General features: G+C 40.9%; 1 protein-coding gene across 4 annotated transcripts in view; it reads right to left on the reverse strand.

Moving 5' to 3' along the window:
• Positions 1-27,830, reverse strand: part of tpte (transmembrane phosphatase with tensin homology) — a 75,518-nt gene that overhangs the window by 2,422 nt on the left and 45,266 nt on the right. For all 4 annotated transcript variants that reach the window (XM_080197504.1, XM_080197505.1, XM_080197506.1 and 1 more), the window contains 9 exons: positions 21,882-21,942; positions 15,394-15,475; positions 15,208-15,296; positions 6,075-6,136; positions 5,814-5,894; positions 4,757-4,862; positions 3,838-3,935; positions 802-897; positions 648-718 (listed from right to left, as the gene is read on the reverse strand). In XM_080197504.1, the coding sequence (XP_080053630.1) occupies positions 648-718; positions 802-897; positions 3,838-3,935; positions 4,757-4,862; positions 5,814-5,894; positions 6,075-6,136; positions 15,208-15,296; positions 15,394-15,475; positions 21,882-21,942 (746 nt within the window). The remainder of the gene's footprint in view (positions 1-647; positions 719-801; positions 898-3,837; positions 3,936-4,756; positions 4,863-5,813; positions 5,895-6,074; positions 6,137-15,207; positions 15,297-15,393; positions 15,476-21,881; positions 21,943-27,830) is intronic.

Genomic DNA, 27,830 nt, shown 5'->3' on the forward strand with positions numbered 1-27,830 from the left:
CCATTCATTTTGGTCATCGAATTCAATATCCTGATTTCATTTCACCACTGCCCCCCTAATATCTCTTGAGCCCCAAGAGCTAGATATAATTTCTTCTTAAATCAGACAACGTTTTGGCCTCAACCACTTTGTGGTAGTGAATTCCACACATTTCTTCGCCCAGTGGGTGTTGAATTTCTTCCCACTCCATATGCACAACAGTGTCCCCTAGTTTTGGGCTCCCCCATTATTGGGGGCATTCTGTCTGAACCGTGAGAATTTTAAGTTTTTAATGAGGTCCATGCTCACTTTCTAAACTCCAGTGAATATATTCCTAACCGGCTTGGGGTCTCCTCGTATGACAGACCTACGATCCCAGGAATCAGCCTGGTAAACCTTCGCTGTACTCCCTCTATAGCAAGGGCATCCTTCATCAGATAAGGACACCAAAACCGCAGGTGTGGCCTCACCAATATCCTATACAATTGCAGCAAAATCATAGGTAAGGATTTTAAGACATCAAATCTGAAATCTGGTAAAGGAAATTTCAGAAATTATTTAAATAGGATACATGACTAACAATAAACCATATGAGAAATAGTCTATTTCCTGACCCCTTCAACATATCCTTAAAACTATTAATTCAATTAACTATAATTTGACCGTACCTATTATTTACAATGAAGGATGTGTTGAACCAGAAATAGAATGGACAATCATCATAACCTTTAGGAAGGCCCTGGAAAAAAGAGAAATGAGTTTTGTAAGCCACTTTGAAGTGTTTACTTTTTAAAAAATATGAGAGAGAGTGAACAAACTTACCCCACTAGACTCAAATCTGACTTTAACATCACCACTCACTTCAGGACCATTCTCCAAGCTAATTATAGCAGAGTTACTCCCAGCATCAAAGAACAGCTGTACAAAAAATATAATGTTTAATGTATCTGGATAACGTAGGCAAAAACACACACACGAATAAGGCGACAGCATATAACAGATAATGAACAAAACAATTCTGTTGCAGAAAAACAGCTGATGTCGAAACACATGAAAAGCTACTTCAGTAAACCGTGGAATACCTGAAGAGGACTTCAAATAATATTTGAACTATTACTCTGGGGGTTTGACACCTCTTCCAAAATTATAAAATCGCTGCAGAAATTTGACCCTAATATGCCCCATCACATTGCATACACACAGACCACCATAAGAACAAGGAGCAGGAGTAGGTCATCTGGCCCCTTGAGCCTGCTCCACCGTTTAATATCATGGCTGATCTTTTTGTGGACTCAACTCCGCTTACCTGCCCGCTCACCATACCCCTCAATTCCTTTACTGTTCAAAAATGTATTTATCCTTGCCTTAAAAATATTCAATGAGGTGGCCTCAGCTGCTTCACTGGGCAGGGAATTCCACAGATTCACAACTCTTTGGGTGAAGAAGTTCCTTCTCAACTCGGGGCTGAATCTGCTCCCCCTTCTTTTGAGGCCATGCTCCCTATTTCTGGTTTCACCCACCAGTGAAAACAACTTCCCTGCTATGCATGCACCCCAGATGCACAATTCACCTTCCTCCTCCATTTTTTTTTCTTTTTTCCCCCCTCACGTCCCCTTTTCAAAGGAGGGGTCCCTTACAATTATATATTTCTGCCCACTCATCTTCATCCCTCCAACAACCCTTTTCCTCTGGATCATTTTCCCCATTTCCTGGGCTGCCCAGTTTCAGCCCCCACATTGAGTGTTAAGGCTTCTGTAAAAGTCCAGAAGAGAGCTACAATAATTATTAAAAGAACCTCAGCTACAAAGATCAGCTCAAGGCTCTTGGTCTAAAAGAATAATTGTTTTAAGTCTACAATGCCTTAAAAAGGCTAATCCCTATTGATCAATTCTATTTTATCCGATGGGGGAGGACCACGAGATATAAAATGCCCCTTTCCCTCTGGTCCTATTATAAAACTTCATTGGCCCCAATTTTTTTTTTTGCCTCTGCAAGAGATTGTGTCTTCAGAGCAAGAGAATCATAATGGTCAGGCCATCATGGTGTGGGGAGATTCTTGATAGCTCAAATGGTCTGTCTTCATCAGTTTCAGATAGTGTCAATGGCATTTGATAAGGTGCCATAAGGATGACTACAAAAGAGAGTTTGTATTGTAGGGGGAAAACATATTGCTTGGTTACCAGGAAGCAAAGAATAGGAATGAGTTTTTTGGATTGGCAAGTTGTAACTAGGGATGCCACAGGGATCAGTGCCGGGACTGCAACTATTTGCAATTTTATCAATGACTCGGATGAAGGGACCAAATGGATGGTAGCTAAATCTGCAGGTATCACAAAAATAGGTAAGCAACTTGTGACAAGGACAACAGGAGTCAGTAAAGGAACATGCTAAATAATTTGGCAGATGGAGCATAATGTGGGAAAATGTGAATTTGTTGAAAAGCAGCGTTATTTAAATGGAGATTGCAGAATTCTTGTGGTAGGAAGACATCTGGGTAGACTGATGCACGAATTGCAAACAGTTGGAATGCAGATACAGCAAGTGATTAGGAAGGCAAATGGGATGTTATTTATTGCAAGAGGAATGCAATACAAAAATTACTGCAGCTGTTCAAGGCCTTGGTGAGACCACATCTGGAGTACCGAGTATGGCTTTGGTCTCATTATTTCAAAAAGGATCTAACTGCATCTGAAGCAGTTAAGAGCAGGTTCATTCAATTGATTTCAGGAATGGGAGGGTTTTCTTATGAGGCAAAGTTGAACAGGTCAAGTCTGTATCCATTGGAATTTGGAAGAATGGGAGGTGATCTTATTTAAAGATGATGTTGAGGATTTGACAGGGTGGATGCTCCCCCTTATGGGAGACTAAAATTAAGGAACACTTTTTCAAAACAAGGAGCCCCTTATTTTAAATTAAGACGTTTTTTTAAAAAAAAGAGGATCGTTAGTCTGTGGAATTTTCTTCTCCAGAGACTAATAAAGGGCTGGGGGCGTGCAGGGTCATTGAATATTTTTAAGGCTGAATTAGTCTAGGGTGGTTGACTGGGGGGTGGGGAGAATTAATTAGAATAGAGGCCGTATTCCAAATCAGCCATGAACTTGGCAAGTGGCAGAGACGACCCTCAGGGGCTGAATGGCCTACCTGCTTCTAATTCATACATTCATATGACCTCTCCAATCAAGTATGGGCTGCCCTGTTGAAACTCCACCCTCAAGTTGCCCTTCAAATCTCACATCATTCAAACATGGACATTAACACACCAGTCCTTCATTATTACGGGGTCCCAATCTTGAAATCTCTGACCCAAGACCACCATGAAATATCTTCAGTGAAAAGGGTTGCAGCAATTCAGAAAAGGCAGCTGAATCCCAATTTCTCAGGATCTGGCTGAAGCTTGCTAAGTCACAGTTTTCCCCATCTCTAATTGTTCAAATATGGGCTTTACCAGCGTAGACCAACATCACTGTAGGAAAGACATTCAAATTGTAACACTATAGAAATCCTGAATCTCCTACCCTAAGAGCACTGTAGGTGTACCTACACCATATGGACTGCAGCAGTTCAAGGTGGCGGCTGGCTCACTACAACTCTTCAAAAGGGCAATAAGAGCTGGGCTAGCCATTAACACCTACATTCCATCGAAGAAAATCTCACTCAAAACTGGTTGCTTTATTAAATCACATTTATGAGTAAAAGTGCAAGACAAACATTAATGAATGGATGCTTTATTCAACTTGACCAACTCCTCTGGAAAGAAATGAAATGAAAAGTTTAGTGTAATAAGTGCACTATTTGAAATGGAAACTAATGCCATCAAGAAGAGCTCCTGATCTCTTAGTTAGTTATTACAGATTTTACCTTACAGTTTTCTTGTGTTGCACAAACGCACTGAAATACAAGCACCTTCTTGACAATGATTTCCACTTTCAGGTCACTGCCATTGTTCCTACCTACGCCTGTAGGAAACAAAATGAACTGGTCTTTAATTTGTAAAAACAAATGACTTTCTTCCCCCACCCCTTACAAGAAGCCAAAATGACACCCAAGAATGGAGTAGATCAGCATACCGATATAACATTCACATTTGCCCAATCTACATACACTTAATAATTATGAACATTTATAACTATGATAACAGTTGTGTCCCCTACTGGCTCCCAAGGCCACAACTACCCAACGAGATAACAAATGTGCAAGTTTGTAGATTACAAATAGTCACTCAGCAAATCACTCAGTTGTGGGAAATTGGCTTGTTCTTATTCTACTGCCACTCAAGTCTGGATATCTCCACTAAAATAGGTGGAATCTTCCATTCTGGAGAACAAGTCTAATGGAGGGTGGTGAAGTTGGAGTGTTTCCCACTGGGCACTGGCATAGCTGAACACATGCCATCTTCCATTGTTCAGCTCATTAACTATGCACCTGCAAGGAGGATTTCAGCAAATCTAGCAAGAAATCACCTAATCCACCATTACTTCATGAGGTACAAGGTCCTGGTGCCATATTTAAATTTACAGGTGAAGAACTCCAGATTCTCCATCTGTCACAATATTGGAGGAGAAAGCAACTTTTGGCCCTACTGTTCACTAATACCCCATACATTTAACCTAGCTAGTCCCTCTGACACTAAGGGGCAATTTAGCATGGCTATCTACCTAAGCCGCACATATTTGACTGTGGGAGGAAATCAGGACACCCAAAAGGAAACCCATGCAGACATGGGGAGAATGTACAAACTCTACACACAGTGACGAAACTGTTAGGGACGGTAGCTCACCGTGAATTGAATAGATCCTAATGCTTTTCATTTTTAGCTTCTTCTGTGGAGGGGTTTGCCGTTTGTACTCATTTTTCATTACTTCATAATAGCCAACATATCTACTCTGTAAGGCAAGAGAAGTTTCAAATGCTATGTTTCAAGACACATCATTCAGAACTTGCTTTTCTGCACAATTGTCCCTGATTTGTAAAAGAAGTGTTCCAGAGCATAGTTGCATCATTTCTGTGAAAACAATTTGAGGCCAAATGATAGTATTTTCAGAGGTTTGGACAGTACAGTAATAAATAAATTGTTCCTCCAGTCAGAGCTTCATGAATTTCAGTAACTTAGGTGGAATTAGAAAATCCCAGCCTGTGTTGTGAAGGATGCAGAAAAAATTGGCAGACCAGTTTAAAAAAAAAGGTACATTGACTGTTGGCAGGCAGTAGTGGGAATGGAAAAATTCCAGCCTTAATGTGGGTGGGTCTCAACTTGGTTATATTATCCTCCTTTTTCAATACAGTTCTGGTCACCCTATTATAGAAAAGGATATTAAACGAGAAAGTGCAGAAAAGATTTACTAGGATGCTATTGGGACTTGGTGGTTTGAGTATAAAAGGACAGGCTGGATAGACTGGAATTTTTTTTCTCTGGAGTGCAGAAGGCTGAGGGGTGATCTTATAGAGGTCTATAAGATAATGAGAGTCTAAAACTAAGCGTTTAGACAGTTACATGGGTAAGATGGATATAGAGGGATATGAGCCAAATGTGGCCAATTGGGACTAGCTTAGGGATTAAAAAAAAGAGGTGGCATGGACAAGTTGGGCCGAAGAGCCTGTTTCCATGTTGTAAACCTGATCTCTATATTGATAGATGATTGAGGAAACAGTTAAAATGTAACACTGGCATGCAAATTAACTTAAAATCAGAAGAAAGGCATTTTGCTATGGTTAATGTAGAAAAAGTTGAACAACATGTAGAATTCTAGACATTCTAATACATTAGGCACAGAGTAACACCTATGCCTTCCAAAACAAAAAAGGTGGCTGATAAACACAATCTAGTTATTTGTTACCTGGGAGGGAGTTTCCACCCCTTGAAATTTTGAACTGACACTTGTATCAGTTCTTCTTTCTCCAAAGTAATCTAAACTTTCCTATCAAAAAGGACAAAATTACAAGATTATAGTTACTTTTTAAAAATATGCTTGAGGATGCTGACATTATCCTCAAAATCTTAAATAGATCAAATGATTAAATATTACTGCAAAATGATTAAATATTCATAAGAATTCTGTAAAATTCTGCAAAGTAAAAAGCCCACAAGGTTAGTTTACCTTTGCATTCTCAAACTGATCGCTGTCAATCAGCCAGGTACAGACCATTGTTCCAGTCCGCCCTAAAAAACAAAATTTAGATAGCCTTGTAGTTTAAAGTCAACCTGATACAGAAGAATTTAGACAGCAATAACAATGGGATGCCCCAAAAAACTGTACCATAATGTTAATAAAACACTTGCTTCACACACCAGGGTTATCCTTAGGATTATGATTGAGAATGCCAGTTAGCAGCGCTAAAGACCTCAAATATGTAATTGATTAACATGACTCTTGATCATGCACTGATTAACTGTCCTTTCCTCCCCCATCTATTACAAGTTACAAATCTGTAACCAAAAACAACCATAGGAGCATTTTAATTGCTGCTCTTGCAAAAATGAACATCACAACACACAATCTATTTTAGATCAATGCAAGATTATGGGCCAACGTTAAATTATTTCAAAGCTACATTTAAAGCATTCCAATAATCATTTACAGAGCATCTTTACAAACTGCTATAGACACAGAAAATGCAGATCTAGTAGCATCCGTGGAGCAGGAAACAGTTAATATTGAGTCCATATGATTCTAAGAGTCATCCAGACTATTAACTCCAAATCTCACTCTACAGATAATAACTCAATAATCAGAACAGTGCGCTACTGACAAGCCAACAAAAACATTGTTACTTCAACATTGAAAGCAGCTTTAGTCGTTCATCTCAAAGCATCAAGACAGGAGCTTTCTAGGTCAATGTTGCCTTTATCAGATGATTGTATAATAATGTGCAACTTGCAACATAAGCAAATTCTTTTGACCCTCTTGTAAAGTTAACAAATAAAATATATTTAAAAATCCCCAGGAGTTGGATTTTGCAGGGCAGAAATGGATCAAACTGGAGAATCCACCCCAGGAGTGGCACCTTTTCACACTGTCAGAATGGCAGGATCCCGCTCCAGATTCTGCGCTGGGAACCTCTATTATGCACAGGCGACTTCCTCTCCAAATCTCCTGGAGGGTCAATAGCAGATTTGTCCACCTGCCATCACTGGTGGGTTCATAGGTCCTAGCGCCATATTCGATTACAAGTCCAGCACACTCCTATCACACTCTCCACGAGACTGTGCAGGGTGTCTGCAATCCAGAAGCAAAAAAGGTTAGCAACTTCAAGGAGGCAGCAGTACCACCAAAGGTCCTTATTTAAGGAGTCCAGGCCCACTGACATGGGCTCTTCCTAGGGCATGGTGCAAGAAAGAATAGGAACATCACCTCAGGCCTGGGTGAGTGTTGCCCAGGAAGTCTGTGTGGCTGCCATCCACCCACAAAGCACATGAATGATCTCATCCACTCCATCAGAGCAAGTCCTCCGTCAGCTTCCTCCCAGCATAGCATCAGGTACTCAGTAGCTTCTCTCTTCATGGATCTCTCACATTCACGGGGACACACCAAAATTGTCTCTCTCAACAAGACTTACACAACACCGCTATCCCACCTGTCTTGTTGCTCACATTCTGGAGCACGTCCAAGAACCACAATGCACTCCCACACCTCCAGAATGCACAGACACATACTTCATTGGGGTGTAGTTCAAGTTTAGACTTAGGGTCACTTTCTGGCGAACACATTAGACATGTTCACAGTAGGGCAGTCCAATTCTCCAGCATTCGAGAGCTGCTGGAGACCAGCTACTGCTCAGCTAAGCCTCAAAGCACCTGTCAGCTCACTGGTGGAGATGGAAAGAGGCAATGGAATATCATGGAGGCATCCATGTTTGGTCTAATGTCATGGCTTCAACATGTGAGCACCTCAAAGCTACCACAAGAAACTTGGCAACCAGCATGGAGACCTTTATTCAGCAGTTACTGCCAGATGTGTGCTTGGCCTTCCACTCCATAGCCACACACTGGGCACCATCAGGATGTAGGCAACTTGGAGGCAAAGCACCTTGACCTCCCTCCAAGTGTCTCATCCTCTGCAGGCATCAGTCTGAGGGCCTCCAACCAGGACACTCCCAAGGGATGCAGCCACTCTGAGGTCCCTCTGCCTGCACCAAAACCAGCTGGCAAGGCACTTCTGTCATGAACTGGAGACTCTCATCAGGCCAGGGGATGCCTAGACAGCAGACTGCCTCTGCCCATGCTGCAGATGTTGGGTCTGCATTGAGGCGTAGTGGTAGAGTTAAGAAGTTAGAGTGCTCCATCACTAAATAAAGTTCACTTTTTGAAAACCATTCCATGGGTATGTGAATGTAATGGTCAGATGAAAGCATTTTGGTTTGGAACTTTACAATTCATTTATTCAGAGGTTCAGCCTTCCTCACACACTCCTTAAGATTAACATTCAATGATGCCAACTTGAGTGTCACTTGGTACCATACCCTTGCATGCTGTCAGGGAGGTGTGTGTCAATCTTTATTCGAAGTGTATGATGGGCAAGTTTTCAGCCCTTAGTCCTCAAGGGCTGAAAGCTCAAATATGTGACTCTCCGCACATCTGAGTTTGTCCAAACCAAGACTTGTACTTTAGAAGGAGAGCCCATATTATCTTCATGGGCCTACGCTGGTCTGCATTTCCTTCACAACAGTGTTTGCCTCATAAACATGGCATAGGAAGCACCTAGCCTCAACTCAAAATACAGCAAGCAAAAACAGAGTGAGCATATTGACAAACAAAGTCAAGGCCTGATCCTAGTGAGTCATGATCGCTCAAGGCCAAAGTGTGAAGGCAGGGCTTGTCTTCTGAGGGATGGTTCAGCTATTCCATTAGAAGTCACAAAATAGCTTGGAGAACTAGAGGAGGAGATGTTTCCTGATTAAAAAAAAAAAAATCGGACTTCAGCAGAACTCCAAGAGCGGTAAAACTATTGGCATCACTATCTTACTTTCCACACATTGTCTCCATCAAATCAGCACACTCCTATTTGCCCTCAGCATCTCCCTAGACTTTCTCCTTCTCCTCTGACAAGACCTCACCTCTCTGCATAGCCAGATTGTAAAGGGGACAGAGTTGATAGAACTGTGCCCCTTTCACTGTAGCCTGCAATACTGTCTCCCACTCTGTCTCTTTGCCAAATTTGATGCAAGACTATTGAGTTGTGCACAAGATTAGAAATCTGTTGTTCCCGGGCAATGGGCCAAGTCTCGTGTAATTGACTTGGACTCTGCCCTCCTGTAGCTGCACAAATGAGTACGGGCCCCAAGGAGTTACCCCAGAGCCCAGCTTAACAATCTTCCCAAACTACTTCATGTCATCTTACATTCTACCTGTGCTGAGATAGTGGTGCTACACCTGTGTTACAGGATGGTGTGCAAATCTTCCTCCCTCATTATCCACATGCTCCAATTTATTTGGGAATCTCATTGTGTGCAGTTAGAGATGCCACCTGCTATTCTCCAGACTCCTTTATTAGTACTGGACCCTGTGCACACCATCTCTATGTGGATTCTCCTCTTCTCCCTCCACCCCCCTCTCCAGTGGGTCCAGCAGCTCAGCATGGAGATGGAGGCAGTAACCAATTTGCACCAGCAAAGCAGTGAACAGCACATTGCGAGTAGCACGGCACTGAGGCAGAAAGGCTTTGTTGCACTCCTCTCAAAGTGAACCGAGGACCACCATGTACACATCTTAAAGCCAATGCAATTTCACACTAACACAAAGGATTGAAAGGCCTGGCAAGCAGCTGTTTTAATAAATATTCATAAATTGCAAATGAAGTTCACACCACCAGCAAGATTGGCCCACCCAGCTATCAAGAGAATTGCAGCATGATTTTATGGCAATTGGTTTCCAATTTTTTGGCTCCCAATAGATTCTCCGCCCCACATCCACAAACAGATTGCAAGAACTCCGCTTTTCAGAAATCAGACACAAAAAGGTGTCAATAAAAGACAAGTTTTTAATTAAAACATCTAAAAATTTGAGGAAACAACTCTTCCTTTCTTGTTCATATCTTCTCCTAAATACTGAATGAGTTCTGTGCAACTAGCTAATCATTATTTAGCTTCTCAAACCTAGCCTCTCGACATGAACTCTTCTGTTGGAAGCTTTTGATCTTCCAACAGTTAAAATCAGTTTAGGAATCCAACATTCAGCAAAAGGTCACTGAACACTTATTAACCAGAACTTCAGGAACACTGCATTTGACTTTTGAGGCAAATGAATCATTAAATGGATAATAAACAAAATATTTGTATTTCACTACACTCTATTTAACTAGATGCCAATAAGGACCTTTGTTCTGGAAATTTACCCCAATCCACGAGCAATTGGGCAGAAGTGATCAAGTCAATTTTGACCTACTGTACCATCATTTGTTGAAATAAAGTTGTAAAAAATCATTTGAAATCACAAGAATAAAAGTGTTGAAGGTAGATGTTACTTCGCCGTATCAATTTTCTTCAAAGTCTAGAAAATCTACTGCACCCAACTCACTTGCCACAATAATGCTCAGAATGTACTTTAATCTGCAAGGTTTTTTTTTAAGCCTCATCCTCCCAGCTCAGTTTCTTTAATTGACACTGCACTCCCTCCTCTGGTTTCTAACTAATCTATTTAACCAACCAATTTTTCTTTCATCAAACAACTCTATAGGCCTCATTCTCCTTCCACTTCAAGAAAAACTTCTGGTCACATCACCAAATCACCCTCCTTATTTGGCACCAGTTCTGTAGATCACCCACCTCAAACTAATGCAGCCGCCAACACACATGCCAGTTAGGCCAAAAATCTTCCCTAACCATTTGAAGGCTACCCCCAACATTTTTACTTTGTTTGCCTGTATGCTTCACAGTAATGCAGTTTAGGTTACGCACTCAATTTCTAGAGGGCAGTGGTTCTGCGTCACCGAGTCCCTTCGACACAGGGTGCACCTATGTTGGCCAAGAGCCTTAGTCAAACAACAACATGACCCAGCAAACTTTCCATGTATTAAACAGAAGGTTCAAACCAAACTTTGTTCACGTAATTCAGGATAACACTTCAGAAAATAGTAGTATTAGAGGCGATGTTAAATCGAGGACCCATTGCTCTCAGATGAGTTTAAATCATTGTAAGGTTAATGTTTGAAAATTAACTCTTAATTTGTTGCTGTGCACACTACAGCAATAGCTTTAAAAAAAATTCAATTGCTGTGAATCACTTTGGACATCCAGAAGACAAATAACACTTTATAAATTCTAATACTTTCCTTTCCCACTACAGAAATCTCAAGTGTGTTCTTCATTACAGGCAAGGGATAAGCACTTGATGCACAATTATAAACCATATGGAGCATCAAATTTAGGTGTGAATTATACTGTAATATGGCAGAACCCTTAGGAACATTAACATTCAGGAGGTATGGGCACATATGTCCACAGTTTGCTAAAAATGGCAACATAGTTGGCCAAGGTGATTAAGAAGGCATATGGCATGCAGTACAAGAGTTGAAAAATTATGTTGCAGCTATACAAAACCTTGGTTAGGCTGCACTTAAAGTATTGTGTGCAGTTCCTGTTGCCACACTATCAGAAGGACATGGAAGCTTTAGAGAGAGAGAGAGTGCAAAAGGTGGTTCATCAGGATGTTGACCATGAGGAGATTGAATAAACTAGGATTGTTTTCACTGGAAAGGCAGAAATCCACAAAATTAGAGGCATAGACCAGAGTGGATAGGCAGACGCTTTATCCTAGGGTGGAAGTGTCAAGTACAAGGGGATACAGATCCAAGGTGAGAGAGGGAAAGTTTAAGGAAGGTGCAGGTAAAGTTCTTCACGGAGAGTGGTGGGTGCCTGGAATGCACTGCCAGAGATGATGGTGGAAGCAGGCACATTACCAACATTTAAAGAGGCATCTGAATGGGTACATGAATAGGGATGGAATAGAAGAGTATGGACAAAGGGCAGAAGTTTTTTTTTTAAGTTTACTTAGGGCATCATGATCATTACAGGTTTGGAGGGCCAAAGGGCCTGTGCTGTACTTTTGTCTTTGGTCACTTAAATCCATCAATTTCTCAATACTCCATGACCTCTACAGAATTATTTGGGCAGAAAAGTCCACCAGCAGGTTGTGTGGAGCATGATAAAGCTGTCCATTGTTGTTTGTGACGTTCCCCATTGAAAAGTGATATTTACAATATCAGCCTTGACATTTTATATTTGGCAGCATATTAAAGAACATTTGGACTTTTCAACTGACCAAATCAGACTATCGTCCCCAAAGTAACCAGTTACATTTAGCCTCCACAAGCCCAGTATTCCCCACTGAATCTAGTTCACAGAATGATTCCATCTTTCAGAAATTATCTATAATCTTCATTTCATACCAACAGACTTTTCTCACACGCTCTCTCCCCCCACCCCAGTCCCCCAACTGAAATCAAGCACTCCCTCTTCCACCCAATCTAAAAACAAGTGGTCTACAACCTGTTTAACTCATTTGAACTGTGACCTTCCTTTCTCCCACATCCCCAAACATAATCACATTAGCAATTCCACCACCTTCCCTCTCCTGCAGTCTTAAGAGCTTGATAGCAAAAAGAAAAACTTGCATTTATGTAGCACCTTTCACAGCCTCAGAACATTGATTGCAAAGAACTTGACAATGAAGTACTTCAAGGGTGTTCAAATAGAAGTCACCCTACCACAGACTGTAAATAGGTTTATATTCCCACCTTGGAACCTCTCAATTTGCAGCATCATAAAGAATAGAGTGGATTATTCCTTTTTTTTTAAAAAGCACTGTTGCCAGATTCTCTTAACTCTGCCCATTTACTGAATAGTATACACACAGGAAAAATCTGAGCACTTTTCAATGAATGTTACAGAAGAGTAAATGTTAAGAAATCCACTGGAAAACATCCCAAAAAAACACAAGAAATAGAAGCAAACCATACACCCATCAATCCTGATCCACCATTAAATACCATCACGGAATCATAAAATCCCTACACAGTGCAGGAGGTGGCCATTCAGCCCATCAATCAACAACCATCTCATAAGAACATAAGAAATAGGAGCAGGAGTAGGCCATCTAGCCCTTCGAGCCTGCCCCACTATTCAATAAGATCATGGCTGATCTGTCGTGGCTCAGTTCCACTTTCCCACCCTCTCCCCATAACCCTTAATCCCCTCTCTTATCAAAAACCCATCAACCCGCGTCTTAAAAATATTTAGCGAGGCAGCCTCCACCACTTCAATGGGCAGAGAATTCCAGAGATTCACCACCCTTTGAGTGAAGAAGTTCCTCCTCAACTCCGTTCTAAACCACCCCCCCTTTATCTTGAGGCTGTGCCCCCTAGTCCTACTGTCTTTTTTGAGCGGGAAGAGTCTCTCCACCTCTATCCTATCCATCCCATTCATCATCTTATACGTCTCAATGAGATCTCCCCTCATTCTTCTAAACTCTAACGAGTACAAGCCTAGTTTATTCAGCCTCTCCTCATAGCTCAACCCCCTCAACTCCGGTATCAGCCTAGTAAACCTCCTCTGCACTCCCTCCAAGGCCAAAATATCTTTGCGCAGGTGCGGCGCCCAAAACTGCACACAGTACTCCAGCTGTGGCCTCACCAATGCCCTATATAGCTGCAGCAAGACCTCCCTACTTTTATATCTCAGCCAGGTCCTATCCTCCTAACCCCATGTATTTACCCCACTAATCCTTCTAACCTACACATCCTGGGAGACTAAGGATCAATTTAGCATGACCAATGCACCCAACCTGCACATCTTTGGACTGAGGGGGGGAAACCGGAGCATCAATAATCTTGGGCTTCAACTCCATTTTGCTATCCATTCCCCAAGACCCCAAAATTCTGTCTCAAATATATTGACTAGTGTAACATCCACAACCCTCTTGGGTAGAAAATTTCAAAGGTTCACAATCCTTTGAGCAATGCAATTTCTTCTCACCTTAATCCTAAAGCAGCAGCCCCTATTCACAAACCATGCCCATGTTTTAGGTTCCCTGACCAAAGGAAACAACTGTCCAGTGTCCATCCTATCAAACTCCTTCAGAATTTTGTAGGTTTCAATGAAATTGCCTCATTTGTCTAAACACCAGGGAATACAAGCCTAATTTACTCAGCTTCCCATCATGGATGACTGGGTTGTTCTGAGGGCCAACTTAGTAAACCTCCAATGCAAGTACATGCTTTCTTAAATGCAGAGGCTAAAACTCCAGATGTAGTCTCATCCTAGCCCCGTACCATTATAACGAGATGCTTTTTTATTGTACTTCAATCTGCCTGCAATCAAGACAAACATGCAATTTGTTTTCATTGATTGCTGCATCCAAATGCTAAACTTTCTGCATTCTATGAGCACAGCCAAGTTTCTTTGAATATCAACACTTACAAGGCTCATCCCCTTCTTAAAAAATTCTTCACTCATACAAAAGGGAATAAATTCATGCTTCACCACATTATAAACCATTCACTACCACCTTATTACCCACTCACTTAACCTGTATCTCTCTTTGCAGATTACCTTTCCATTTAGCTTGATACCAGCATATATCCCCCAACTCCATGAGCCTTTATCTTACCTAATTAACTTTATGCAGTATCTTATCGGATATCCTTTGGAAATCCAGATATACTACATCTACTGGTTCCACTTTATTAGTTACATTCCTAAATGCCAATAAATTTGTCAAACGTAATTGGACTTGTTCTAATCAACCTATGGTTTAAGTGCCAGCCTTCCTTAACCCTCAGTCTCATCAGGCTGCTGAGATCATCATTTATGTTAATTAGATTTAGTTATTTACTGGCAAGAGCAGGAACTACTTTTTCCCCCCACCCATAGAGTGGAGGAAATCTAGAACATTTTCATCCAAAAACACTTAAAAAAAAGTCAATTGATTCAACATCCAGAGACCGATAAATGAATATTGGGTAAAAGATATGCAGGTCAAATGTGTGTAAATTGAGTTGAGGTGTAAATCAGCAATGAATTAATTGAATGGGAGGACAGACTCAAGGGGCTGAATAGCCCGTTATTTCCCTAGATCAGGAACAGATCTTAAAGTAATTGGAGACAAAAAAAATCTTTATTGAGGGCATAAAACAAAATTACGATTCCCTCCCCATCCAGCCATGAAAAGGACATGGTGCAGAACCATTAATATCTGAACATGTAAAAACGTCCACTGTTCAACCAAAAGTCTCCTACCTTTACCACCTTTGCAATGAATCGCAATAACATTCTTCTCATCAGCTGCCATCCAGTCCCGAACATTAGCTGTAAATTTCAGCATGTCCCTGATGTACAAAGCATTACAAAGTGTTCATACCAGAAGGCAATGCAAGGATTAAACAAGAAAACCTTGACCTCAAATAAACAAAATAAATAACTTACTCTAGAGCAGGCACATTATGGTCATCAATGAAAACTCTTTCCACTCTGTAATGGAAGAATCTGGGATTGTAGCCTTTTTCACCTACCACAGAAACACCTCAGTTAGAATCAGATATTGAAATTATGAAATAAATGTTAAACCCACTGTTATGGAGGGGCAATTGAATCTTTAGACATCACTTGTCAAGTTTCATTCTCCTTAAATTCTTGCTACCACCTTAATGGCACAAGAGTTAACACAATAATTGCAATATAGTTTCCTCTTTTCGTCCTCTCCCAACATCTGAGTATAACGTTTCCTAGACTTTCAGAATGGAACAAATTTATTCAAGACGATCTCCAACTTTTAAACATTGAAAAAATTTATCTGGAGTTATTAAAAAAAATACTTTTTCCAGCCAACTCAGAAAACAAAATTGGCTCAAGGACAAAACAAAGTGAGTTGCAATGGGTGATTTTTTTTTCCAGACGAGAGGAGGATTGACCGTAGTATTCATTAAGTGTCAGTTCTTAGACCACTGCTTTTTTAAAAAAAATACTTGTTATACATATAAATAAATGAGTGGAGTAAAATTTCCATTTGCTGATGATACCAAGCTTAAAAGGATGCGGTGATCTGAATTGCCTCCAACTGGACAGATAGGCTAGTAGAAAGGGAAGACAAAGGTGACAAGTGGAACTTAAATATAGAGAATTGCAAGGTGACAATGCATTTTGCCAGGATGGGTGGAAAGGCACTATATAAACTCAATTCTAGACTGCTCTAAGAGTGTGCAAGATCAGAGCATCAATGACATGTGCATAGCCTTTTAAAGGTGGCAGGACATATTGAGAGAGTACACTTTACATAGTATATGGCTTCAGAAATAGACAGACCAAATACAAATGCAGGAAGCTGTTGGAACCTTCTTACAGCTCTGGCTAGAAGAATTGAATTTGTTCTATCACCACACTAGAGGAAAGATGCAAGGGCCCTTGTGAGAGCAGGAGGACATTTACCAGAATGGCTTCAGAGAGGGAGAACTTTAGCTAGGGGAAGCCAGGCTTCTCCATGGAGTAAAAAGCAGCTGGATGAGATTTGATAAGAGGTGTGCATGATTGAGTGATTTGACGAAGATAGAGAAGGAAAACTGTTCCCAGCGTAATGATACAAGGACCAAGAGATACAGACTTTAAAAGGCTTTAGGCAAGAGATGCAAGGGGGGAAATGTAAGGACTTCTTTTATGTAGCAAGGGAGGATACCTGGAACTTGGCTATCTTTACTTTCACCTCTTGGATAAGGAGATTTCAAAAGGCAATTGGATGAGCACTTACAGGAAATACACTTGCTGGGTTAAGGAAATCAAGCAAGAAAAATGGAACTGACTGGTTTGCTCTACAGAAAAGGAGAGCATGGACTCCTTCTGTGCCATAAAATGATAAAATGAATTATTTTGCTCAAGTGCTTCCAGGAACTTCAGCCAAAAAAAACTAGGAAAATACAGGAGGGAATAATTATTTACTGTCAGCAAACAACTGAGTGTTGGGAGAACCTTGCAATTTACTTGCAGTCTCAATGGACATTCAAAATACTTGGAGTTACGAATTGGAGCACCTGCTCCTTTATAAATGGCAATTGTGTGAACACAAGCAAACGTTCACCATCACATCCTGAACCAGGGGTTAGTGAACTAGAATTGACAAATCACGTCACAAAAGGTTAGTGAACTGAAATTCAATGAATTGGCCAGCTTCCCTTCCCTCCCATAATACACATGCTCTATTAGCTTTAATGTTGGCAGTACAATTTTCATTTTATTCATACCAGCTTTATTAGAAGGCTGTGCAGCGTGTTGTGACTGCCTGCAGCAGAATTCCTCTGGTATCAGATTACTTGGCATCTTCTCATTAAATTTTGCAGAGTTTTATAAATGGATTTTTGGACAGCATCCTCCTCAGGAAAAACTTGGAGAGTAATCACTAGGGGGTTTACAGTCTCTTTGTATTAACCCCTTAGTGTCTGAGCAAACTAGTAGCTTCTTGCAAGAGGGTGGATATTTGAACGACCAATTCCAGAAGCATTGAAAGGAGCATTGGCAACAGTTTCATTTCCATCAAACGTAACTGCAAGTTTTCAGATTGGAAAAGTAGGCACAGTCATTGTCTGTAATGATGCACCCATCAGGAAGATGACTATCGCCCAAAAGATATGTGATGTAAAGATTCATCTTTTGATTTAAAGGATGCTGCTGGAGTCATTCACCTTTGGCTTAGTTTGAAACTTGAAGTTTCTGTAATTGACACATGCCTCCTGCACAAATCTCCATTGCCACTCATTTCCATACAAAACATCAGGGAGTCTGTACACAAATGTCCTTTAGGAATCTTGCAGATCACCAGTAAGCAACATTTCAAAAACCTTTGTGGACCGATTCAATCTTTGTTCTATAAATATTTGTTAAGTACCCCGCTGCAATCAGATGTCTAGATTTGGAAGTGTGGTTTTAATATTTAGATGGAACTAAGATTGGACAGCTTGGTATACTCTGTTCAAAAGGGGATGGTGGTACATTGTTGGATCAGTGCAAAGTATTTGAAAAACCAAATCCAACGCCACACCTTTCCAATTCACAGAATCTGAAATCATATACACTCTAGGGGTAGAACATATCTGCATCTTGCTCTAGGAGTTGCCCATTTGCAACAAGTTGCCACAAGAACAAGGCAGATAAGTAAAAAGAGGGCAGGAAAATATTGGAAAAAGATAACGAAAATGCAGCGACAAACATTACTTAAATATCCCACTATGGTAAAGTACTCAGAAGTTTGTGTAATTTTTGTTTACTATGCTTTCTTATTTGTGATCAAACCAGAAGGCTGATTACACTTCAAACATTTCATTTTGACAACAGTTGACTAAGCAGTTCCAAATTAACCCTTCACATGCAACTGATCTCAACAGCATTTCACTATTCTGATTATGTTGGTTTAAAAATATTAGCTTCAGGATGTGCTCCAGGACACATTTGTGGTTCTATTCTATTTGGACTGACATTTCAGTGAACCTTCTCTCTGAAGCCCTGCTGTCAGTGCTCCCGTACATAGATGAAGCCTTCCGGGATTATAGCCAGAGTGACCACGAAGGAATGCTGATACCACAAAAGCAAAATGTTCAACTGGAGGGAAACTTGCATGTGGATGTTGACACAACATTGTTGCTTGTCCTCCTTAGTGATAGAGGTCGCAGGAGAGGAGAGGAGAGTGCTATCAAGTAAACCTGCTGAATTGCTGTAGCATATGCAAAAGACACAAATGTGCCAATGGAGGTTGAGTGTACTTTTAACCCAATTACAAGGCTGACCAAGTGGGCTACTTTGCCATGGATGGTGTCAAGCTTCAAGTGTTGTCACAGCTGTGAATGAGGAGCATTCCATTAGATTCCTGTATTGAGCATTTTGTTTGTTGATGTTCAGAAGGCAGTGGTTAGCACTGCTGTTTCACAGCTCCAGGGACCCAAATTCGATTCCAGCCTTGGGTGACTCTGCCAACTCCACACATTCTCCCAGTGTCTGCATGGATTTGCTCTGGTTTCCTCCCACAGTCCAAAGATGTGCAGGTTAGATGGATTGGCTTTGTTAAATCGTCCCTTAGTGTTAGGGGGATTAGCAGGGCAAACACATGGGGTCACAGAGCTGGGTGGGATTGTAGTTAGTGCAGGGTTGATGGGCCTCCTTCTGCACTGTAATGATTCTAGGATTTCTTTTGAGTAGAAAATGGAAATTGCACAATATACACCCTTCACTTTAGCCAGTGTCCATATGGTTGTTCCAGTTGACTCCAATCAGGGAGTGACCCTGCCAAAATGCTAATGGTGCTTCTTGAGTGCCAGGAGGAGATGGTGGGTTCTTTTCTTTTTCAGGATGTTTTTCACTTCTGTGACATGGTTATTACCCACTACTTCCAGGTCCTACTTTAGGCCAACAGGAACGAATTCATCATCCACTAGTTCCACTCACCACCTTGAGGGACGTGGAAGCTGAAAATTCCAGGAATATTGGTTTTCCGCAGGGATGCCTTGGGTTTGTCCGACAATCACAAGTTTTGTCTTTGGATTCAGTTAGGACTCATTGGTGGCTAATTCCATGAGCTGATTTCAATATGCTAGGGCTGTGATGCCCTACTTGCACAATTGCTATACAATGCAAAGCAGCTAGTTATATCTTCCTGCTGGCAGGGAACTCTCCTGCCCATGTTCGGATCAAGCAGCTTGGATAGCAGTGGTTCTGGTAAAACTGTGGTATCACATGCAGGTTGTGACTAGGTAGGTGACTTCAACATTTTACTGATATTGTGGAGAGGTCAATAGAGAGATTAATAGCCATGGGATTTACACTTCTCTTTTTCGATAAGATGTGCTTGGAAAAGCACCACTTTTTCCTTTATGTTATCAGGTGCTCATGCTATCCAGGCCTTTAGAAGTTGAACCTGACCAAATTATAATGGAGTATTGGATGAGGAGAAATCTCTTTTCAGAGAGGAGTGTGAATCTTTGGAATTCTCTAGCCCAGAGGGCAGTGGAAGCTCATCGAGTGTGTTTAAAAAAGGTAGAAATTGATAGATGTCTGATTAACAAAGGGTTATGGAATAGTGTTGGTCAAAGGGCATTGAAGTGTCTGATGGGCCTACTTCTATTTTTAAAAGGATTCAAATGGTGATCCATTTCTTTCCTCTACCAATCCTGGGGGGGGGGGGGGGGGGAGTGGGGGGGAAAAGAGAGAGAGAGTCTTACATGAACACAAGCAGGGTCTACTCAGAACAACTGAGTACAATGGATTTGAGCAAATGATTGACCCAAGCAAGGCTGATTAAAATGATAATGGGATTTAAACTACAAAAAGTTATGATTTGTGCATTTGTTACCAGATATGATGATGCACCATCTAAAAATGATATGAAACACTACAGAATTTATTTTTAAACAGAATACAATGGCATTTAATTCATATTGGTCACAATTTGAGAGAGATACAAATGGCCAAACCCTACAAATGCTAGAACAATTGTTCTATCAGAACCTAGAACAATCTTTCTAGTCAGTCTAGAGTTGTTTTGTCATCATTAACATTGTTTGGAGTTGTTTAAATTCCGAAGCTAGGTGAGCTTTCCCCCCCAAGAGCTAGCCAAATTAAAAACTGAGAGGAAATTTAGGTTTTTCTGCAAATAGAGAGTCAGGTTCATTCCCAAGTTATTATTGTGGCTGAGCAAGTTAGCTTTTGACAAAAATATGAAGACTTTTAATTTGGTTACAAATATACCTTTTGTCATGTACAAAAAATAAATATGACCCAATTAATGCGCCTTATGATTTGCTGTCCTCAACTAAATTATCACCAATTACACCACAATAACCAAATTTGCTTACAATCGAGTGGAATCTTCCCATATTGGATCTAAATCCCATGGCAAGGAAAGTGGGGCAGAATAAAAGGAATGCTCCCCATTGCAAGAGGCTGATATGACCAGGTTTCCTATCTCTGGGCCCCAACCTCAAATTATACACCCAGAGGTTTAGTGCTATATTCCGTGGTGGGCAAATGGCACCAAACATCACTGAAGGAAGAATATGGACTTCCTGAAAAAGATGCTCTCCGGGAACCCTGGAGGCTGGAAGATGACCTGCTTGATGTCACTGAATCTGGACACCACCCACACCACCCCCGCCCGCAACCCCCAATCACCCACACACACTGCCGTGGTGTTCCAGGGTTGCTGGTGGCCTACATCTTATACTCTGCAGGCAGCAAACCAGATTTCTGTATGCCACATTGACCTAGACTATCATGTTTTTCCATTGTTTAAAAAGTTTATTTATTAGTGTCACATGTAGGCTGCAATGAAGTTACTGTGAAAATCCCCTCGTTGCCAGTCTGGCACCTGCTCAGGTACATCGAGGGAAAATTTAGCATGGTCAATGCACCTAACCAGCATGTCTTTTGAACTGAGGAGAAACTGGAGCACCCAGAGGAAACCCATGCAGACATGGGGAGAACATGCAGTCTCCACACAGATAGTGACCCAAGCCAGGAATCGAACCCGGGTCTCTGGGACTGTGAGATAGCAATGCTAATCACTGTGCTACCTTAAAATGGGGAAGGGAAAAGAGAGTCAGGTCCGGCCTTCATGTGCATCCCATTAGTGGACTGCAAATCTGCTTCACCCTAGTCAGTGGTTTTGCTGTTCTGCTGTGGTGGGCACCACAAGATCCCATAGAAAATTCACATCAGTGTAAAACCAATTCTTGGACTCCTGCCAAATCCTCACTCCCACACACCATTGAACCTGTCAGTCAGTGAGGCCATGGGAGAATCCCACCCAATACGCAAGAGGAAACAATGTTTGGGTTGATCCGTTTCTCCCTCGTTACCACCCCCCTAACTTCGTATATAATTCAAGATTTCCCCAAGTAGATTTACTCCAATTTTAAAAAAATTCCAAAAGACATACTTACTGCAAAGATTATAGACTTTATAGTGATCTTTGTGCTTGGTGTCAAAAAATCTTGCAACTTCCTGTGAAAATATTTTATATTAGGTAACTGCTTGCTTACAACCAATATCTGCAATCCTTGAGAGTTTGCTCTGAAAGTAACATTTTGCTAAGGACCCGATCATATTAAAGAATACACACCAAATAAATTTCAAAATCTGACTCATAACACAATAGGTTGAATCTTCAATGAAACATCACAATACCTGGTTTTGTTACCACGTATTCATTCAGGGCATTTTATTTAAATGCTTACAACTTTTAATAGCAAATTATATTTATAAAAAAAAAAATGGAGAATTGCAATTCAGTTTGGTGGACACAATCTCCCCCTGCCTGTGCTGCAAATGGATACTGAATTCACATTCTAGTTCAACACAAGCAAAATAGCAAAACAGACAGAATTCCCACACAACGAGAAAGCGTCTAACTCACATCCAGTCACTTAGAACAACTGAAACAAAATCACTGTCTGCTACTACATTGATAGGTTTAATCCACATGTTGTAGCACTCTTTGGGAAAGTGAAGCACAAAAGAGAAATAGGTCATTTTTGTTAAAACAGCTATTTTGCACAAGAAGTTCCTGAAACAAGGTTAAAGTCCAATTGGTTTATTTGAATCACAAGTGGACTCCACTCACCTAACGATGGAGCAGCCCTCTGAAAGCTTGTGATTCCAAATAAAGTTGTTGGACTTTAACCTGAGACTTCTTACTTGCCCAGCCCAGTCCAACACCAGCATCTCCACATCATTCCAGATGCGAGAGAAGATTAACTTGTCATTAGATGAACATTTTCCAGGTCTGATTAAACCTAAAACTTTAATACATTTTCCCACCAATACTACAGAATCATAGAAACCCTACAGTACAGAAAGAGGCCATTTGGCCCATTGAGTCTACACCAACCACAATCCCACCCGGCCCTATCCCCATATCCCTACATATTTTACCCACTAATCCCTCGAACCTAAGCACCGCAGGACACTAAGGAGCAATTTCAGCATGGCCAATCAATCTAACCCGCACATCTTTGGACTGTGGGAGGAAACTGGAGCACCTGGAGGAAACCCACTCAGACACAAGGAGAACATGCAAACTCCACATAGACAGTGACCCAAACCAGGAATCAAACCCAGGTTCCTGGAATTGTGAAGCAGCAGTGCTAACCACAGTGCTACTGTGCTGCCCAATTATGCAAATTTACATTTCAAATTTCCAACAACCACAAATTTTCACATTAACTTTGGGGATCAGAAGAACTTTCCACAAGACGCACACCCACGTGAATGATGTTAAACTGAAACCCACCCTGCCCAAAATCTGGCAGCACAGCAGTTGTCTGTGCTGCACTGTATTCATGATGTGGGTATGCCGGCGTTGGACTGGCGTAAACACAGTAAAAAGTCTGACAACACCAGGTTTTAGTCCAACCTATTTATTTGATAATACACTCACTAGCTTTCGGGGTTACCCCCTTCGTCAGGTGAATGGAGAGTTCTGGCCTCAGACAGAGCATATAAAGCACAGACAGTTTAGAGATTACTGATTAAAATGCGAATCCTTACACCTAACCTGCTGTTCAAGACCTGAAGTGGCTGATAATGTGAGTGGAAGGAACACTGATCACAGTTTAAAGAGATGTGTATTGTCTCCAGACAGTGCAGTAAGTGAGGTTTTGCAAACCCAGGCAAGTCATGGGGGTTACAGATAGTGCGACATGAACCCAAGATCCCTGTTGAGACCTAAAGAGGACATGAGGACGGTCTCAACAGGGATCTTGGGTTCATGTCGCACTATCTGTAACCCCCATGACTTGCCTGGGTTTGCAAAACCTCACTTACTGTACTGTCTGGAGACAATACACATCTCTTTAAACTGTGATCAGTGCTCCTTCCACTCACATTATCAGCCACTTCAGGTCTTGAACAGCAGGTTAGGTGTAAGGATTCGCATTTTAATCAGTAATCTCTAAACTGTCTGTGCTTTATATGCTCTGTCTGAGGCCAGAACTCTCCATTCACCTGACGAAGGGGGTAACCCCGAAAGCTAGTGAGTATATTATCAAATAAATAGGTTGGACTAAAACCTGGTGTTGTCAGACTTTTTACTGCACTGTATTGACAGTTGAGATTCTACTTTCCATAAGATCCTGAATCTGCTCACTCAGGACATGACACTACATACTAAATGAATGCTCCAAAATCGGGAAGTACAGAGGAAAGCAATCACATGCGGGAGGTACAGCATCATTATAAAACACGACACAAGAAAAAGGGCTTCAAGTTCATGTCATCTGGAAGAAAATTAACCCAGAGATTGTTGTGGCCAGGTGGCTAAACATTTACAACCATTATTGCATTGAAACTGACAGCAATTCCTGGGATCCATCACATACAGAATAACATGGAAATCCAGACATTGTAATCAGTGATGCTAGACTTCTCTAGAGAGTGCACAGTTGAGACACCTAGAAGAAGTGAATCAATGGAATTGATCAAACGCTCACTTACATGCAATTAGTCTTGCTGCAAAACCCATTGTTGAATGAGTTCATAGGTTTTTAAAATCACATTCCAACATCATAATTATTGCTAAACACCCTCACTAATTCTGCAAGGTTAATTTTAGGTTTGCAGAATGCCAAGTTTCTTTTATGATAAAAAATCTGCGTTTTTCAAAAAAGGAACTTAATATTTCTTCATTTTAGCTCATCTTAGTAGGATGCTATCTGTAAGTTTTTAAACCAAGTGTGTTTAAACTTGGTTTGCTGTGTGCTTGAACACAGTGTGATTGACCACTTACCAGCTAGCTATCATCACTGCTGTTGCATATTAAGCAGTCTCACAGCACCAGGTTAAAGTCCAACATGTTTGTTTGGAATCATGAGCTTTTGGAGTACTGCTCCTTCGTCAGATGAACAGCTTACCTGATGAAGGAACAGCACTCCAAAAGCTCGTGATTCCAAATAAACCTGTTGGACTTTAGTCTGGTGCTGAGAGACTTCTTGCTGTGCCCACCCAGTCCAATGCTGGCATCTTCACATCATGGTTGCATATTAAAGTGATCCCTTGAATTGGCACCAGATTTAAACTACCAACGAGGGGAAAACCTTAGAGAATACTAAATATGAGGGCAACCTCAGGAGGTCAGCAGTGACCACTGTTGCTTTCTTGTTGAAAAGTAAATCTAGGCATTTTTAAACTATTTAGGATTAAAATCTGTATTTGCCAATCTTCTTACTTCAAAAATACTACTGTACTGCTCAGACATAAATCACTGGTTTCCTCTTGTGCCCAACACATGCTCCACTACTTTTTAATATAAACTTCAATCCCCTCAAATCATTTCTCCAAGAAAAAATATTTAGTTACTGGGTTCTCCCTTAACACAAGGAAGATAATCTTGGACTTTTAGATTGGCCAACATATTCCCTCCATATAACATGATGGCAAACAAGTCTAACAAAAAGTTAAGTGAGCATTAAAAATATTTGGGAGCTAGGAATAGGGATTATTATCTCTCAAAAGTATTCAGACTTTTATTAAGATGGAGAGGTACTTCCTTTAGAAGTGCACTTTCAGGTGTAGAGATGAAACTCTATTTTGTTGTGCAGTTAGTCAGGCAAAAACACAGCAACACAAGAAAAAACAACATTCATTTACTTTGATGTGTGGTAATGCAATAAACAGTATCGCGATCAGAGCCCAACTTTGGCGAAAGCCAAGACTCTACAAAATTCTCTTTGAAGGGACCACTAAGTAACTTAACACAAACAGGGTCATTCCTCCACCTCACCCTAATTCCAAGGAGATGCATGATAATACCAGGGAACAATGGTCACTGCACATATTTACTTGGCAAATTATTACTCAGTTCTGTTTTATCCAAGTATAGTAGGGTTATTCAATATCAAAACAAGAACCTCATTGATGTCAGGACAAGTTGCCACTTGATGTCCAATCACACAAAAAGCACAAAGTCAAATAAGTCAGAGATAAAGAATAAAGAATATTTTGCTCAAGTCCAAGTCAGTTGGAGTGGGACAAGTGAACAGTTATGTGGAAAATGAAATTCAAGTCACCAAAATTCTTTCGTCTAAGCCACTAGGAATCAATTGCTGACATGTCCAATTTAATATTCAATATATAAACAAATTTTAAGAAAATTAATAAAAAAAGACAGCGATTAGCACTACTGTCTCAAGACGCCAAAGCCCTGGGTTCAATTCCAGCCTTGGGTCACTGTCTATTTGGAGTTTGCACATTCTCCATGTCTGCATAAGTTTCCTCCTACAGTCCAAAAATGTGCCAGTAGGTGGATTACCCAAGCTAAATTCACCCTCAAGTGCTCCAAGATGTGTAGGTTAGATGGATTAGTCATGGCAAATGTGTGGGGTTATAGGGATAGGGTGGGGGAGAGAGAGTTGGTGCAGACAAAGGCTGAATAGCCGCCTTCTGCGCAGTAGGGATTACAATTCTAACATGCATGAAAAATGAAAGTGCTGAAAGCATACAGAGCCCAGGAAGCCATCATTTCTCTGCAACTAGCAGCAGTATGGGGATTAAAGAGAAACAAAGATTGCAAAATTCCATTTGTTGCTTTGAAGTCAAGCATTAAGCACATTCCTCTGCCAATGAAGCTTTTAAAAAAAACTGGAATCAGCAATGAGAGTGGGGGGAGGCGTGGGAAACAAATCCTACACCTGCAAATACAGAATAAAAAAGTTGGGTGTACAACTTTTGTTCTTGCAACAGTTAAAGTTCTGCTAGCATCTTCTCACAGACACTACTTAAACTATGATTTCTTCGTTTACATATGAGAAGGAACAACAAAAAGTGTTTAAAGAATGTGCGTCAGGAAAGTGAGCTGGATATTTTAAGCTGTCAGTCGAGATCCCATTCAGCTGATTGAGCATACCTTTTGAGCTGTTGGGTTTCTTCATGTGTGCATGCACATATTAGGGCTTGCGTGAATGCTGAATACTTAAAGTAGTTTGCCTCTGTTGTTATGAAGGGAATGGATGAGGCTAAAAATACATGTACTAGCTACAAACTGGTTACCTAACTAATCAATATCAGAAAAAGCAGAAAATGCTAGAAACACAGATCAAGCAATATCCATGGGGAGAAATTGAGTTACTATTTCAGATTTATGACCCTTCAGTTTTCTGATCTCAGTTTCTATAACCCTAACCTGCTGAGTATTCACAGCAAGAAGTCTCACAACACCAGGTTAAAGTCCAATAGCTGTTCTTTCTTACTGTGTTTTCCCCAGTCCAATGCTGGTATCTCCACATCACTGCTGATTATTCCCAGCATTGTGTTCTTATTACAGATTCCCAGCATCCACAGTATTTTGCTTATGTATTGGCACCTAATTGTCAAAACTGCTTAGGAGTAAAGAGATTATATGGAGACGACCAAGTTAATTTCAGGACTATTTCAGTAAGTCTTTCAGTTTGCCAGATCTATAAAATAAAGTTTCTTTAATAATCCAATTGTCTATTGAGATGCACATGAGGACAGCATTCCATCCTTTACATAACAAATGCAACATATATGACACCACCAATTGCAAACTTGGGTATGATTTATAACAAAGATACCGAAGAATTGAGATGTATTTATTTACTTGCAAAATGGCCTTGCGATGGAGGACTATACTGTCAGGACCCAGAGGAGATGCATTGGGCATGCTTCATGAACTGCTGGGGGAGTGCCACCATGTCACACAGCTCCAGGGACCTGGGTGACTGTGTGGAGTTTGATCATTCTCCCCATATCTGCGTGGGTTTCTTCTGGGTGCTCTGCTTTCCTCCCAAAGATGTGTGGGTTACGTTGATCGGTCATGTTAAATTGCCCTGTGTCCCAGGATGTGTAGTTTAGAGGGATTAGCAGAGTGAATGTGT

The sequence above is a fragment of the Carcharhinus amblyrhynchos genome, chromosome 10 (genome assembly GCF_965287045.1).
Source record: "Carcharhinus amblyrhynchos chromosome 10, sCarAmb.v2.hapA, whole genome shotgun sequence".
Classification (NCBI taxonomy): Eukaryota; Metazoa; Chordata; class Chondrichthyes; order Carcharhiniformes; family Carcharhinidae; genus Carcharhinus; species Carcharhinus amblyrhynchos.